The sequence below is a fragment of the Pleurodeles waltl genome, chromosome 4_1 (genome assembly GCF_031143425.1).
Source record: "Pleurodeles waltl isolate 20211129_DDA chromosome 4_1, aPleWal1.hap1.20221129, whole genome shotgun sequence".
Taxonomy (NCBI): Eukaryota; Metazoa; Chordata; class Amphibia; order Caudata; family Salamandridae; genus Pleurodeles; species Pleurodeles waltl.
The window spans coordinates 212,281,347-212,299,448 of record NC_090442.1 but is presented as its reverse complement, the minus strand read 5'-3'; the positions used below and the strand labels follow the sequence as shown (position 1 = coordinate 212,299,448).

Genomic DNA, 18,102 nt, shown 5'->3' with positions numbered 1-18,102 from the left:
TTCTATCCGGTGGCAAAAGTTAAGGAGCCAGATATAGATAGTTGACTGTATCCAGCATGTCAAATATTCTGATATAGGTAAAATGCTCTGTTTTTAGGTCTCGCCTAGGCAGCGCACGCACTGCCTCTTTGAGGCATGCTGTATCTCATATGTGGGCATAGACATGCCCAGCTCTTATGATTCGTTCCTTTGCGTGCCCTCTAAAAAAACCTTGCTTTTCTGTGGGCAGATGCTTATATTTGTTCCTCCTTTTGCTATGCAGCTCACGCCCACGGGACTAGCCCTGTTACTTGTAGACTTTCACTTCTGGGACATTTGTCTTATGTTTGCACACTTTTTTCTTTTGCAGGTCAGCCTCGGGGAGAAGGAGAATTAAGTGCTGCACAACCCTGCATGTGAGCTTCTTGTGATTCTTGTTTATTCTGCTCCCTCCGTGACCCAAAGCCCACGGCTTCCCCTACTCCTACTCTGCCAACAAACTTTAAGAAATCCAGGAATGCGGGGGTTTCATTGCATCGTGTTTCTTTTTCTCCAAGCAATTTGGATTACAGGTATGTGTTGGTTAATCGTGGTGCCATCTCTTCGCGGTGGTGATGTTTTCTGCTACTTCATAGACAGACACGGAGTTTAATTACCCTGGATCAGCAGTGTGCATTCCTTTGTTAATTCAGATACAAAAAGGCTTTTCAAACAACTCCTCCCAATTTCTTAAACTTTTCCAAGAACTGTCCGAGAAGGACTTCGCTCTTGCTTTTTTTTTAAAGTCCTACAGGAAACCACTGGCATCAGAATCCACCATGCTATGTGAAATATCTGGCTTCCTATGACATGGGGCCAATCACCTCTACACAAGGGGCGTACAAGGTGTAGAATTCACATGCCATCCACACTGGTAGGCATTTTCTGAGAGTGCTTTGTCAGGAGAAGCAAAAAGTCAGGATTCAGAACACGACACAGTGGTTAGCGATGACTTTAATAATAAGAATGTATTTCTACACAAGCAAGCCTTCTTTAGTAGCATAAGGAAAATAAAAGACCGGGGGGGAGGTGGGGAGAACAACTTCCTAATTTGTGCCATGCAGTTTGCATGCAGCTCTTAAATGGCAGTTCATAGCTCACTCTGCTAGATTACAATTGTAACTTATGAACTGCACAGTAACAAAAGAATATCTGTGACAAAAGTAGTAACCCACTGTGCTAGGCACATAAAATACTGTTCTTTGCATGATACACGTTCTTTGCAGCAGGCATATTAAACATCTGTGCTACCTCCGAGACAAAACTGCCACTAGACAAAACTCCCATCCCTCTCCAGCAGGGACATTAGTCACTACAGTTGTCTTGACGCATTTATTTTTGCCCAAAAGCTGCTGGGTGTGCAAGGAACCTTGCAGTACTTTTACAACTGCTGCACAAAGGCAGTGATAAATATAAAAACACACACGTTTGTCAGAGGCCCGAGCTGGAGAAGTGCCTTCCTCACGGTTCAAGCATGCGCACCCCGTGGGAATGTGTCACAGACTCCTGGTGGGTCACCAGACCACAGGTTTGGTAGCACTGAATTGGGGTAATAATATTCCCTTCATGTTTACTTGAACAAAATCCAGCAATTCCCAACATACTTTCATTCTGCCCGCACCAATGAAGGGGGTTAAAAGCAGCTGCCTGCTCTCCTTGCAGTTCCCCCACATTAAACAGGTCATCCTTGCTGCTTCCACGTCCTTGGGCCATGTGTATTCAATTAAGGGAACAAGGGCATGAAACATCCTAATAAGAATATCCATTTCTCTTCAGCTCAGAGAGCAACGCAGGTCTTTCTCGGCCCTGCAGTTGATCTGCAGCTGAGAGTACACGTAAACCAGAAGTACGCAGCAGAGTAATGTATAAGCAGATTTAATCCAGTGCAAGCCTACATCCACAGCTTTTCATCATGTGTATTGCCTTTCGATGCCTAAAGCAAGAGACACTGCCATAACACCCAAAACTTATGAGGGCCGAAAGGCTAGACCTATTGGCTATGCCAATGCTTGTTTATTTTGCTTGATGCAGATCACTCCATGTAACATGAAGGTCAGAGTCTGGAAATACCAGTTACTTACCTTTATTCTGTCCTCCTCCCCGGGAATCTCCATTATAGTGATAAGCACTGGATTGTCCCACCCACACAAAGGATCCCTGGGCAGATATTCTTATTTTTTTCTAAAGTCAATTTTTAAAAATAAATGCTTGGACTGCCTATCAGAAGTCATATTGGACAATTTCCCTCTATTTTGTTTAGAAAAAATAAGCTAATTTAGAAAAGTTACGATATTCAACATAGGGGCAAGAAAACCTTTCCACAAACCTTTTTAAAAGAAGGGTGTGAGTAAACAGGGGGAACATGGGTTAGTAGACTGCAGCCTAAAAGGCTAGAAACATTGGTACTGCTCTTTTAAAAACCGCATGCCATTACGCCCCATCAGTGAATGCTGAGACAGCTTTTTATGGTGATCATTGGTCTTAACAGAACTGAGATTCATTATTTTGACATTTCTATGTGGAGAAGAGAGGGTTGCTTATGTCTAATTACAGGAAACTACTCCTTCTTGTCCAGAAACATTTAATTATAGTCATAAATACTGTACAGAGAAGCAAGCCCATGCCTAGAGGTGCTGATAAAAAGCCAAAGAAAACAAACCAGCATTAGCTAACCCAAAAAGATTCCACATGGAATCATGCCCACTTGGTAATCTGCCATGGAATGTGTATCGAGGCAATACATGTTTTGTAAAAGCATGTACAGACCTCCTAGTAGCCACATTACTTATGTCAGCATTATATATATTCCTTAGTAGTACTATGGTATTGGGTTTACTTCATACTGAATAGGCTTTGGGTCTACCAGACAATATTTATTCATTTACAAATAGGTGGTGAAACTACCTATTGTCTTGGATTTTAGCAAGCTAAAATGTAAAAAAAAAAAAAAAAAACTTTAAATGTCCAGGAATGTAAAGTTCTTGTTGCTGGAGAGGGGTGGTTCTAGAAGAAGGTTTAGCTTGACTGGCATGGATATTTGAAAGATATCAGAAAAGAATCGTGGATGAGGCCACATTAAATCGTTATCTCTGCAGAAAACTGTATACATTTCATTACTGCATAGAACCTGAATTTTGTCAACTCTGATTTCACTAACTCTACAAGCTGAAGTAATCACTACTACAAATGCTGTCTTCCATGAGATATATAGCAAAGCAGTTTTATAAAAAGGCTCAAATGGGGGGGAACATTCTCTTACAAAAGACTTAAGATCCCAAGAAGAAGGCCTCCTTAACAGAGGGAAAATGTTCTTAATCCTGTCTAAGAAGTCTGGGACTTTGAAAAATAAAGGCTTATAAGCAGTAATAGGTGTTATATGTACCTTCTTTGAAGGAAACTTCAGCCCAGCTTTAGTCAAATGTAGACGTTCTAGAAATACAGCCTTCTCTTCACATCTGGCTGAAACCATGCTTCTCTGGAAAGATCAGAAATGCAACCCCTTCCTTTTAAAAGAGTAAACTATTTTGGTGGTTGGACAACTCGCCTCTTTCAAAATGTTTATTCAACCTTGAGGAACATTTACATGTCCATATTGTAAGAGTTCAGGAGCCAAGCTGCCAAGTTCAATGATGAGACTGAAATGCAGGCTTCTGGTCCCTGAACATCAACAGGATATCTGGGTCTGCACAGCAGAAACCTGTGTGAACGTTCTAACAGGTGGAATAAGTTGGTGAACCACCAATGATTTAGGCATTCGAGAGCAATTAAGATCACCCTCGCTCTGTCTCGTTAGTTTGACATTAACTGATGGAATCAGTAGTGTTATGTAGCCATTTTAGCTATAGTTATATACACGTTATTTTAGCAAACTAGGCCTGCTGTTGTGCACTTTAACCTAGATATATTTTATTCAGCTTCATTATATTATTTTAACATTAGCCACATTTGCGGTCTTGTTTTATTTTCTTTATCTAGCTGTTCTTCGCCTAGGTCAGCACTGCGTTCTTTCACTCTGTGCTTTTCTCAAGGCTTCAGTAAGATAGGTTGGTGGCAAAAGTGGTACGCTTTGTCTCCAATATTCACAAAACATATATACTCTTACGTGGGGATCCTTTCTTGGAACATCAGCTGTTTTATTGTAAAAACGCTACTTTGACCCATGTACGTTAGAGGGAGATTCCAGCCAGATGACCACGACTGTGTGCTGATTGCTTCGCTACAGCTGCTTATGTAGACTAAATGCCTCTTGCTCAGATATGAGGGATGATGTTTTCCCAGAGGGAAGGCAAAATTAGAGCTTAACATGCTGTGCTGTAACACAGCTTAGGTAGGAAATATCTCTACAAACTTTAGTGACAGTATGGTAGCATTATTCTTGTGTTTTACTCTCCTTGTCACAATCTTAATTTTATTGTGCTTCATCGTCCTAATTATTGTGATACATGCTTTATTATATAAGATGCAGTTACTTCAATAAAATCTTATTGAACTATACTCTGCCTCTGATTGTCCTTGCATATGTGAGACTAATGTACTTGAGAGAAACAGATGAGATCTGAGTGACCATGATTCCCCTGAGGAGTCATGTATGTCATGTGCCCGGTTGCCCCAATCATCCCTGCTCTTGGGTGGAGATGAGGCACTGCTAGTTAGCTGGAACAAACCTGGATTAGGCCGACAGGTGTCACATGGTGCGGGATCAGACTCAGTCCCCCGCAGTACAGGTGATTCTGCCACCCGAATCCAGTAGTCTCATTAGGATAATGAGAACCTATGCGGCAGTAAGATTGGGGGAAATACATACACAAACTCATATAGCCAATGTAGCCAGATTATCAAAACAGCATTCCTTACAGTGCATGGATGGTAATAATTAGATCATTAATTTACCAATTTCCTGTTTTCTATGTTTGCAAATACTCCGTTCACAAAAGACATTCATGGTTCCTTTGCCTTGCTGACAGAGTTCACCAACACATTTTGAAAACTAAGGAAACTGACTGCTATTGCTATCTCGGTTCTCAAGGCTGGGCTTTGAACTCTATGGCCCACTGCTTGTTAATGTAATGCATCACTGTGGTGTTTAACAAATATGCAAATATGTTGATTTAAAACGTGTGGCAAAAGTAAAGTAGGAGGTAGAGCCAGAAAGTCTCTCCATGCAGGAAAACATGATCTGGGAGCAGCAGCAGAAGACAGCATTGTCCAGCTGATACTGCTCAGAATGGCAAATATGTCCTGGAGAAGTCTGACTCTAGCATATGCTAAATCGTTCACTACTTCATCTTACGGACCCAGTCCACAGATGATTGGAAAGACCACCCTGATGTTGTCTTTCTCATCCTTTAGACTTTGACACTGACATCCCTGTCTTCTTTGATGTTGACTGTTGGCTCAACAGTGAACCAACCCTTCTACTGTGAGCATGGGGTCAGCTACCCTTTTTCCTTGTATCACCTTCTCAAGGGGCCCCTAGAAATGATGGAAGGAGGCCTTGCAACAGGAGGAACTCTCTCACGTCCCTCGGATGTCCCAGATGCCAATTTTTCAAGACTCTGCTGCTCCTCCCTGCAGGCCATGTAATCAGATTTTCTTGAAGTCCTTCACTGTCCTCCTGGACATTTCATTGCAAAACTGAAAGGAGTTTAGATGATGGGAGCTTGGGAGGCACACAATACAGACACTGTGATGGTATGCTTTGGTCTCTTTCTCCTACAGGTACGCTATTTCACAAAACAGTGGAGGCATCTTGTAAAATAAACCATATTTATTTCTGTCATGAAACAATGCCCACTGAAGTTATTTTGAGAATGTTTGGAAACGTATTAGGATCCTGTGATCACAAACTGGAAAAAAGAAACAGCTCAGCTGCCATTGATAGGGTATCCCCAGTGGGTCAACAAAATATTTGCCACAATCCACGTGTGCCCTGTACATAACGAAATTCCATTGGATGCAATGATCTGCATATAACCTGCATTGAGTAAGTTTGAATCTCTGAAGGGCTGCCAGAAATTCTTATTCATCAGAGATTTACAAAATGCGTACTAGAGGCCTTAGGATACAATGGCAAATATTTGGCATTATAAAAGTATTCAACTTATGGCGTGTGTTATATAAATTATCATTATTAGTATGTCGTGTAGTTCTATGTTGAAACAGAGAGCACCTTAACAACGTTTTCTTTAAGTTCTAAGCAGGTCCCTCCCCTTTTCAATTTCTGAGCAAATCGAAAAGGCTGTTATTCCAACTTAAAGTCTAAGCAAGTATTTGTTTTGTTTATTTTTCAGCAGTTGATCACAGACTGGTAAGTGTTCAGGCACTTGATGAGCTTCATAAATATTGCACCACAGTATCATATGACACTATAGCAAGAATTTCAAGAACTACATGTTAACTGGTTGCTTAGGTTTGTGCAGTCATACTAAAATGCATGTATTCAATTTGTGCAGCTATAGTAGAATCATCTAAAGCTAGCAATCTGTCACAGTCAATCATTTCTGCCAGTCAATTCTAAGTCAGTGGAATATCAATGAGTTACTATAGATTAATATTCAGATGCTTCAAAGTAGATGCTTTTAACTTAAAGGAGATCAGTGACCCATATTGGCCAGAAAAAAAACAATCTTGCAAACAGATATCACCCAACATACTATGCATCTCTGCCTTATCTACCTGAAGAGCGGCTTGTATTGTAATAACCTCATTTAAGTAGTTTAGAGTTTAATAATGAACGAGACCATGACTGCTGGCCATACTAGGCACAATTATCAGACACTTAACATTTCAGTCCCCTCTACAGCTGTACAGGCTAACTAGGTAATGTACACTACATGTCTTCACATCACTCTGTTAGGGTACAATTCAACTCAAATTTAATAGCAGTTTATACATTCAAAAGAGGAGAGTGAAGGGCTAGGAATGGACATTCAATGTGGAAGCTGAAGAAAGATCATCACATAAAGGTTCACAACCCCATAAATGTACTATATTAGGGGACCTCTTATCAGTAGAAGTTCTTGTGCAGAAAATATTGGTTTCATTTTGTGATTAACTATTAGGGTTGCCACATGCAGAGGGACTGAAGAACAGATTTGCATACAATATTCCTACTTTTTAGGTCAAAGCCTAGCAGGCAGCACAGCTGTCTGGTTTGCTAACAACATCTTGGGGACATTTGGAAAGCTTCCCTGGGGATACAGTCCATCCTTTGCTTAACATTGGTTTTGTGTTCTGTAACTCACATTTGCTTGCTTTGTATTTGTTGGCTTTTTTTTTTGTTTTAGGCTGTCCAGCTTGGGTTCATCCCTTCTGTGGCCAACACCATATTTGCTGTATTCTTCTACTAGTACTCACTTTCTGTAAACCAGTCTTTACATTTTGTTCTGATCGTGTCACATTTGCTGTGCATTCAAATACAGAGGTCAAATATAAGGATCTAACTTCTGAGGGAGCTTGGTGTTTGCTTTTCTTTCTTTGTCTTCATTCCACACCTCTCTACTCTGCACCACTATACTCTGTGCCAATGCACTCTACTTTACTATGCACCACTGAACTCTTCGCCACTACACTCTACACCACTCCACCCTAGGCCACTCTACAACACTACACTCTATGCCACTTTACACCAGTGTACTCTATGCTACTCTACTCTGCACTACTCTATTCTACTGTGCACCACTCTATGTCACTCTCTTCCACTCTGCACCACTGCACTCTACAAGACTGTACTCTCTGCCACTGAACTCTAATTTGCTCCACTGCCCTCTATGCTACTGCACTCTACTCTGCACCACTCAATTCTATGCCACTCTACCGCACTCTACACCAATACACTCTATGTCACTATACTCAAAACTAATGCACTCCACGCCAATCTACTCTTCACCACTGTACTTTACATCACTTCATTTTAGGCCACTTTACAACACTCCACTTTAGGATACTCCACTCTATGACACTCTATTCCTTAAAACTCTACTCCACTCAATGACATTCTACTCCACTCTGTGCCACTCCACTCTACCACACTCTACACAACTCCCTCTATGCCACTCCATGGCACTTTACTCCACTCTATTCTATGACACACTACTACATGCCACTCTATGCCACTGCACTCTACAACACTATGCCACTCCACACCACTCTACTCCACTCTATGTCATTCCACTCCACTATTACTCAACTCTATGCCAATCCATGACAATCTACTCCACTCTTAGCAACACCTTCTATGCCACTCCACTTTGCTCTGTGCCACTCCACAACACTAAGTGCAACTCCACAACACTCTACACCCTCCATGACTCTCCACAACACTTTACACCACTCCACTCTACTCCATTCCATGACACTCCACAACACTCTACTTTATGCCACTAACTTTTAGCCATGCTGAACAGCAGCTACGTTGGTGTAAAATTTGGCTAAGACTATTGGCAAAGCCAAGAGCGCTTGCACAGGGGATCCATATTGGCTTTGCCAAAGCTCGTTTTCCTCACCAATGTGACAGTGGCTAATTTTATACCACTCAATAATCCTGTTTAGTAACTTCCTTGTGTTATCCTTTTCAACTCAAAGAGTTCCATAAGAAAGTCAAACTACCTCACTAGACTAAAAGTATGCAGATTCCAATCTAATTGACCATGTATCCAACGTGGCAGACAGCAACAAACATTAACTCCAAGTGAGGAAAATGCCTATTTCCCTATATTTATTTTTCCTTCCAATTATTTATGATAACGTAACTGATTTCCTGTGCTGTGAAAGCTGTTCAAAATGACTCACTTTACAAGTTGCCTTTATTTAGATGGGGCCATGTGACTGTAGTTACCAACTCAACTGAATTATTACATTTACGGGAGCACCAAGTATCTGTTAATTTTCACCCATATATTGACTTGTTGAAAGCAGCCAATATTTCCTGGTGAAAGTCTGGGTCAAAAGGAGAAATTACTGAATGAAATGGAACCTAAATTTATCCAGTGATTCGTCATTTTTAGTAGACGGTTAGGGTCCAACTAGTAAAGGTGTAGTGTAGCCATTTTTAATATAGCTTCATGCATGTTAGTTTAACATACTAGGCCGATGTGCACTTTGCCCTGGATGTATTTTATTCAGCTTCGCACTGTTATTTTACAATAACCAGTTTTTATGGTCTTGTTTTAATTTCTTCTATCACACTGTTTAGCTTAGTTCAGCACTGTGTTCTCAAATAATGCATTCTTGATCGCCCTGTGCTTCAGTCAAGGCTACAGTCTGGTACATTGCCGGTAAACGTGGTAGAAGTTTAGTCTCCAGTATTCGTAGAAAATACACATCCTTACATAGGGACATTTTCTTAGAACATCTGCGAGTTACTTATAAAAACACTTCCTAGTCCTAGTACACGTCAAGAGGGAGATTCCAGCCAGTAACCTACAACTAGATGCTGAATGCCTCGTTGCAGATGCTGATGCAGATTACAGGCCTTTGCTCAGGTATGGGGGTTGATGTCCTCCCGGGGGAACGTGAAAGGCAGGCTTAGAGCTTCACATGCTGTGCTCGAAATATAACTTAGAGAGAAAATAATCTAGCGGCACTATGATAGCCTTATTCTTGTGCTTCACTCTCATCGTTACTATTCTAATATTACTGTGTTGTGTAGTTCTGGTTATTGCAGCTCACGCTTTGCTATCTAAAATGCAGTTGTTTTATTAAACCAATCTTTAAAACTTAAACTGCCTTTGTCCTTTATATATGGGACCGTACTGTGTATGAGAGAACTGGTTGTGACCTGAGTGACCACAACTTCCCTGAGAAGTACTAAGATGTAATGCGCTCGGCTGCCCAATTGTCTCTACCATTCGGGAGAGATGAGGCACTGCTAGTTAGCCGGAGCAAAACCCGGATTTAGAGTGACAAGTGTCATCCACCGTGGGTCAGACTTAGTCCCCCACTCTGTGAACGATCTTGCTGCTCAAAGTCCAGTAGTCTCATTAGGATAATGAGAGCCTACGTGACAAAGGGCTTAATTATTTCCACCAAAGTAGTTAGCAGTATCCCATCATTAGTAAATCTGTGGCAGGTAGATAAATACCAGCCCATTTTGTGGGCCAATTGTTATGAGAGCCAATGTGTACAAGGAGGTGCATGTTTACTCTGTAGGTCAGAATCAGAAATATGGTGCTCACACCTGCAATCCTCAAGCAGCAAAGGATGTAAGAGGCGGATACCCTCTTACCTCATTAATATTAATGAATGAGAAATCAGCTGCACAATGTGCACAACAAGAGTGCAGTGCAAGAGGCCAGTAAGGGCCTGCAGACCACTGTGCTGCGTTTGCAGCACAAGTGTACTATGAGCAACAATCCTTGAAAAGACAGAGGTCATAATTCGAGGAGCATGCAGGAGTCCTCAGGGCTGCTGCATACTGCCCAAAATGTCAGAACTTTCAAACACACGATGTTTATAAACTAAAGGCAGTTTTGCTCTGGTAAGTGGTATCATCATTCAGTAACCATTGTCAGTAACCACTCATGATTTTGCAACAGCAGGAGCTGTTATGAAGTATTGATGCTTTCTGTTGTGAAGTGCAAGAGGAGTGGCGGCTACTTGCTTCTCCATTTCACCTCGCAGGGGCTTACAATTAGAGCTGTGTGATTCTCAGTAACAGTTGTGAAGTGTAATGCAACAACTGTGCGCTGAGAATCAGACAGCACACAAAGTGATGGATGTAATGTTTAACCTAATCTCAACCACTGGCAATTGTTCTGGCCCATATTCCAGTCCACTGTGCGTTTTCCCCTCGTCTCTGCCATTACAGCCAAGGACCAACCTCATGTAAATCAGTCTGGGCCCAACCATGTAGAGGATATTTCAGCTGGAACTGCAAGGCAACGTCCTAAATTTACGGGAACACGAGCAGTCCCAGATTAGTTTGTGCTCTTTTGGGGTCAGTGAGGCAGCACTTGAGTCCTGCGATACAGCAAATTAGAACACTGCATTTCCTAGTTCAATTGCATTGACTTTGCCTCTACAAAGAACTTTTTCGAATCTTTGAATAAGGAAAATCTTAATCTTCATAAACTGGATCTCAATCACTGGGGCTTGTGGACATTAAATGATGTACACATTCCTGTGGATTACCCACATTACCCATACCAATTATTCTCCCTACCAACTAACCGTTTCTTGATCTCCGTGGACCCTTATCTAGTCTGGCCACCTCCCTATGCCTTCTGTGGGCTTTTGTCCAACAATAAAGGACTTGTCACCAGCCTTTATATCTAAGGAGATGGACACAAAGGAGTGCACCACTGCTACCTGGATAGGTTTGTGCAATACAAGAACCTCTACATACGTCTTACCTTTCCTTTGTTGCATACATCTCCCACGCCAACACAGGTCAACTGAAAAAAGGAAAGAAACAAATGGGAGATCTGTAGAAAAGTGACTGCCATACTTAGAGCAAGGAAAAGGGGCACAATGCGAGAAGGATTTTAGTTATGTTATTATGGCCAATTAAAGATTTCTTGTAAATAACCTGATGGCCCCATGTGCTCAAATTTTAAAAAAAAGAATCTATCAAAAGTGGGACCTTTTTCCCATGAATCCCATGATCTTCACATTTAATAGGCAACATACATGCACCATAGTGGTTCAAATGGGAGAAAATATTATGCCTAGGCGTCTGTGGCTAAACAAATATATTGAGCATCTGTGTGTGGTTATACAGTATTTTAATCACTACATAATTTTGTGAAGTAGACGGAATGTATACAATATTTGCTGCAGGGTAACTGATTTCCCATGATTTCTTCATTCCCGGATGTTGCTTCTTCTATAGTACTGATGAAGACCCAGTTACAATTAACGATAGAGGTGAAACGTCAATGTACTAACTTGTTGGCTGATGTGCATTGTAGTGACAATACTGAACTTGAATTTTTAGACCTTTTGTCATTCAGCATTATTTATGGATTGTTTTTTTTAACTACACCAACGCACTTTTTCACTCATCACTTTCAAGGAGTCATTTCTTGGAGCACCTACTGCATATATTCCGTCCACATAGCAAGAATAATTAGGAACTACAATACTCTAAGCACATACAGATGTGTAATATATTTTTGGGCCACAGAGCAGCTGATCCTGTATGTTTCCACTTATCAATATCATGTCTAAAGTCCTATTATTATAAACAATGTGCACCTTGTTTTGAAAACAAACATACATTTTGAGAAAATTCAAAACTAAGCATCCATGTCTATAATGCTCTACTTGCTCCTAAATCTTGCTCACAAAGAAACATATTCTAAAGGTATTTACAAAATGAAAATCATGCCTCTCCTCACCATTCCAGAGCATGACCGTGTCAGCCAGGGTTTGCTTTCATCATTCTTGTACACGTACAGCTTTCCATTGGTGTCTCCCACTACCAACTCATTCAGCTGTAGAAACAAAAAGAGCAGACAAGAGGGGCATAAAATACTGTAAGCCATACTTGCATCCAAGACGTGAATTTCAAACCATGCTGGACTGCAGCAACTGACCAAATTCAATGAGAACTGTGCATGTAAACAGGATTTTAGAAAATGATCCTACTAACAAAGAGTATTTATGTGCTAAAAATATAATCATTTTCACTTGAATCTGATCTTGATCAGTTGGTGAGATGTTAAAGCAATACCCCAGCCCCGGCAACCAATGAACTAGGACCAGACATGTCCCTCTACCTGTATTGTCACTGGCACAGGAGGTGGCTCCTCTCCCCAATTCCTCATTGGTCGCCAAAATACATTCTTAGCTAGGCATGTGTACAGTCTGCTGGTAAAGGATGTCAGTGACATTAGCTCTCTTCTTCGGAAGCAACAGTTATCAATGGTAGCAGGGAAACATTTGAGGAAAAAAGCCATGACTTAGAGAAAAAAAGCCAGGCTTGGATATACACTGAGGAAGCATCCAAAAATAGTCCCCACTCTGAAGCTCAATCCTGCACAGCCCAATATCCAGACAGAACACAGACAGACTGACATAAATATGTAATACAAACAGAGATCAGAAAGAGAACTGGCACACACCAGTGACAGAAAGCATCCACAAGGCATGTCAGAAATGGCCCATACAGCCCACCTGCAACATCAAGAAGAAGCCATAATCCCGGTAATAGACCAACAGCCAAATAAATACCCAAAATGACAAGAAAGAACCACACAGAAGGGAAAAAAGGAGTACAAAAGCTAAACAATCAGACCACTTATGGAAAAGGCAACCACAAGGAAGAATATCTCAAGTACCAACACCCTTGAAAGAGTCACACAAACCAAAAACACTCTGGGGTGACCAACAGACCAAGAAATTGCCAAGGAGCAGAAGCTCTACCTGACAGCATGACCACCCAATTCTGCCATTGTGGAAAGGCCACAGTACAGCCACAACCAGGTGAAATATTCACCAACCAGAGCAAGGAGAGTGCTAACAGAAAGAGTCAGTTAAAGACCACCCCAACAGAGAATGGGGACCAAAACCAAAATTGCCAAGACAACCTAGAGAACATACAACCAGAATAACTCGGAGGCTGAACTAGAGGACTCCTTAAAGGAACTTAAGCTACCCAGAAGTGTGGAGACCAAGTCTGGATATACCCCTAGAGCCAAAGCCCCATCAGGAGTCCCACCCCACAGCAATACAGTGGGGCTACAACAAGAGTGGCAGAATGGAATTAACATAGCAACAGCCAAGCCCATTAAGCAAAACCAAACAAAGATAGAAGGAAGAGGTGCGGAAGAGGACAGAGCTACCAAGCATCAGACCATTGCCACCAGAACCTGGCAAAGGAGGCTGAGAAGAAGAGCACCACCGATGTGCAAGAAGAGGAGCAAACAATGGACCAGAACCTGCCAAGTGAAACACACCCTTTTGCAGTGGACTATGCCACAAAAACACTTTCACACAACACCTCACGTTCCACAACGAAAACAGTAAAATTCCCAGGCCAGGACAATAAGCAAAAGGAAAACAAATCATGACCCACAGCCGCCTGGGCAGAGCAAATTGAGCAGACATGGTTAAGCCCAGAAGAGGAGCAGGGATAGCCATGTGCCAAACCCAGAAACAAAGCCAGACAACCTGGCTAAACTAAAACTGAGCTAGGATGCAAAAAAATCATGCCGTAAGACAAAAAGGGAGCTCACTAGAGCGGCCAAAACCAGCTTAGACATCTCAATGGAACCAGCACAAGGGAATGAGTAGAGCTCGGTTTAACATGTCTACAGAGCTCTGTTTGGCCTTGCACTCTGCTACTGATAAACAGTCCACATATTGACCCGTGTGCTCCTTCTCCGATACTGTATTGCTACATACACTACGTGCATGTGGCAGCACTACGTGCAAGGTAAACAGTGGTGCAGAGTGTGGACCATTGGCCTCTGCTTTCATTGGCCTTCGCTTCCATTTTGGTTCACGACTCCATTTTGTCGAGTCTGGTTCGGTGCGTAAGGCACTGTTCTGTGTTTTTCCACAAGCTTCGGCAAGCTGAAGGGTGGGGTGTTTTTCTGCTCAACTTCGCTCCATCTGCCTGGTACGAAGGGCGCTATTTACATTCCACGAGCTATCAGTTAGAACAACAGGGGGATGGGCCTGTACACAAGGAGGAATGCAAGCTTCACCTTGGAGTCCTCTCCTGGGAACTTGGCCCGTTCTGAGGAGACGTCTCAAAGGGTGAACAAGGTACCGCCGATTGCACAATTTGTAAAGGAGGGGGTCTTTTTCTAGAAAAGACTCCTGGGCGTTAGTAAATACTATAAAAGTTGGGGGCCTGGATGGGCTGGTTTAGGAACTCTCTTCTGGGTTGGACGCAACGCCAGGAGGACTGATTGTCCCGAACAGAGGCTCCCTGTGCCAGCTGATTTGGGTTCCCCAGCTTTGTGTACGGCGGAGGGATGCAGACGCTCTTTTCGGTGAAGCTTTTCAATTTATTAAGTGTATTGTGTGTGCGCGCGTAATATGTACTTATTCTTGCAGTCATTTTCATGCTATTGAGCATTGAAGTATATTGTGTGTGCGCGCGTAATATGCACTTATTCTTGCAGTCATTTTCATGCTATTGAGCATTGAGGTATATTGTGTGTGCTTGTATTATATGCACTTACTCTTGCAATTATTCACAGAGTGCTTATATCTTTATCATTATTCTCATGTTATTCTCCTGATGTATATATATATATATATATTAGTGTGGTTTAGTTTTGCTAGCTGAGAACTTGCCCCTTAAATAAACTTGATTATTCTACTTACGAAGGTGTTTGAGAGTGATTGCTTTACATTGTGCCTTAAAATATCCTGAAGTGCATAGTTTTGATATTCTGAAGAGTAAAGCAGCACAAATTGGCGTAGTCGTTTGCAGGATTCGAAAAAAAAAAAAAAAGGGAAAATGCTTAATAAGATCAAAGCGAGCTCAAAAGCAGGTTCTCATGTAGCAAATCCAGACACAGAAATACCGGGGTGGGAAACTGCTCCATATAAACTTTTAGCTCAGGAATGGTCACGTTGTGCTGGTTTGTGTGAAAATTGGAATGCGTGTATGTTAAATGTGGAACCTGAAGATCTTCTTATATGTTTACGGAAAGTTTCAATTGACAAGGGAAGGGAGGTTTGTGCGTTGGGGAGGCGAGGCTGGATCTTGCTTTCTGCGTACCGAAAGTTGTATGAAAAATGTTTACAGTTACAAAAAGACCACGAGCAGCTGGAGAAGGAGTTAGTAGAAGCCCGAAATTCCTCTACCATGCTAGCTTGTCAAAATAAATTATTAAGTGATAAGTTGGAAATGTACCAGCTGGTTGCAGAGAGAACGGCCGTTAGCGTATCTAAATATAAACACAAGAAACGAAGAGGGAAAGTTAATAAAAAGAAGGTGCATTTAGCTATCTCTCAGGCAGGATTAGCCTTTGACCCTGAATTTTGGGATGGAAACATCTGGGATACATCTGATTTTTCAGATGGGTCCGGGGGCGATGACTGCCAAGATGTTAGACAGGAGAAGACAGAGCGCAGGAATGTTGTCCGTGCGCAGCCCATATATCGGCGAAAGTTACAGCATAGCCCAGCTAATCCTGGAGGGGTGATGTTGGATGCCCTGGAGGATTATACACAGCAAGAACTAAGTGATGTGATAGACAGATTTCGACAGAGGTCTGGGGAAACATTGCTTACGTGGTTGGTGCGGGTGCACGATATGGGGGGCCAGGGGGTCCAATTGGATCACGGCGACGCCCCGAGGCTTTGTATGTTAAGTACAGACCCGGTTATTCAAAATGAGTTTAGAACCTATCCAGGGAATGGTCCCATGACCAATTTGTTAGAGCTAGCTGCGCAAGGGTGTGCTCAGAAGTATCCGACAGAGTCAGACTGGCCGCCTAATGATAAACCTTGGTATACTTTGAGAGATGCAGTACAGAGATTGAAGGAAGAAGGGATGAAAACAGCTATCTTTATGGGTAATGCCCATGATTTGATGAATGGAATTTTAAGTGTGTCTGTGCGAAACCGGCTGATTAGGGCCGCTCCTCCTGCATATAAGCATGTCATCATGACTTTGTTAATTAATCAGACGGGTAACCCATTGTCTCAGGTGGTAGAAGCGGTGCGTGAGTTAAGTGATTTAGGAGAATGGGCTAAGCCAGAGAGGAATTCACGGTCTGAGAATCGTACTGATAACAACAGGGTGACAAGGCGAGACATGTTTCAGGCCTTGATGCGAGATGGGGTGACCAGGAATGAAATCGATGGGATAAGCACCAAGGACCTGTGGGAAATGTACCGCAAACGCGGTTTGGATAAAAAGGAGGGGAGCAGGAAAGGGAACAAGAAGGATAACAAAGTGGTGAACCAGAGAAAGGCAGGAGGGGAGGAGCGTGAGGGTGAAAAGGGAGAGAGAGGGAGAAAACCCCACAGTAGAGAGAGATCCCCAGAGGACGGAAATTGGGAGGAAGAGCACCGAAGCGCAGAGGGAACCCGGAGCAGGGAGAGAGACCGGGAACTGACAGGTTCTGGGAAAACTCAAGGAAGAGAGTGGGAGAGGGAGCTGGTAAGCTCAGAGAGGTTGCGAAGCAGAGACAGGGAGGAGGAGTTCCCTGAGAATTACCGCAAACTGTATCCAGATTTGACTTGGGCAGACTCTGATGTGCGCAGAGTGAAAATAGATTAGGAAACAGGCCAAACTCCGGTGCAGGGATGGGCTCGCAAAGATAACAGACCTCATGTCAAAGTAGAAATTTATTGGAAACGTGGAAATGTTCAAAAAGTTCGAGCCCTCGTTGACACCGGAGCGGAGGCCACTTTGATTCATGGCAATCCAAGAAAATTCAGGGGACAGTACTTTACCATTACGGGATTGGGCGGAAAAGAAACCCCGGCAGTGCAGATAGTGGTTCCCATGAAAATAGGGGCACTTCCAAAGAGAGAATACACTGTCCTGATTGTGCCATTCCCGAATACATTATTCGGGATGACCCTACATTTGGAAGATGGATGTTATCAATTTGGTTCCAAAAGATTTATATCAATAGCCGCCGCAAGGGTGGGGCTGTTGAAGATTCCTCCGGTAACACTTCCCCAAGCTACTAAGGTGATTCAAATGAAACAGTACAGAATACCGGGAGGACATGAGGAGATTAGCCAGACTATACATGATTTACTAGAGGCCGGGGTAATAGTTCCCATCACCACTGCGTGGAATAATGCCCTCTGGCCTGTTCGTAAAAGTGATAACAGTTGGAGGATTTGCATTGATTATCGCCAATTGAATAAACATACACCTCCTCTGACTGCAGCGGTCCCAGACACCATTACCTTGATTGAGAACATACAGAAACACAGTGGGACTTAGTATGCAACCATTGACATTGCCAATGCCTTCTTTACGATACCAATAGCTACTGAGAGCCAGCCTCAGCTGGCATTCCAATGGGCGGGGCGTCAGTACACCTTCTGTAGATTACCCATGGGGTATTTACATAGCCCCACTATCTGCCACCGGCTGGTGGCAGAGCATTTGGATGAAGTACCAGTGGTTCCTGGAGTGCAAATTTCTCACTATATAGA

The 18,102-nt window shown here is 42.6% G+C and overlaps 1 protein-coding gene across 2 annotated transcripts in view; it reads right to left on the bottom strand.

Annotated features, from left to right (window-relative positions):
- The window catches only part of ITFG2 (integrin alpha FG-GAP repeat containing 2), a 596,359-nt gene that overhangs the window by 478,735 nt on the left and 99,522 nt on the right, over window positions 1–18,102 (bottom strand). For both annotated transcript variants that reach the window (XM_069228155.1, XM_069228154.1), the window contains exons 2-3: window positions 12,357–12,452; window positions 11,370–11,411 (exon numbers count right to left, since the gene is read on the bottom strand). In XM_069228155.1, the coding sequence (XP_069084256.1) occupies window positions 11,370–11,411; window positions 12,357–12,452 (138 nt within the window). The remainder of the gene's footprint in view (window positions 1–11,369; window positions 11,412–12,356; window positions 12,453–18,102) is intronic.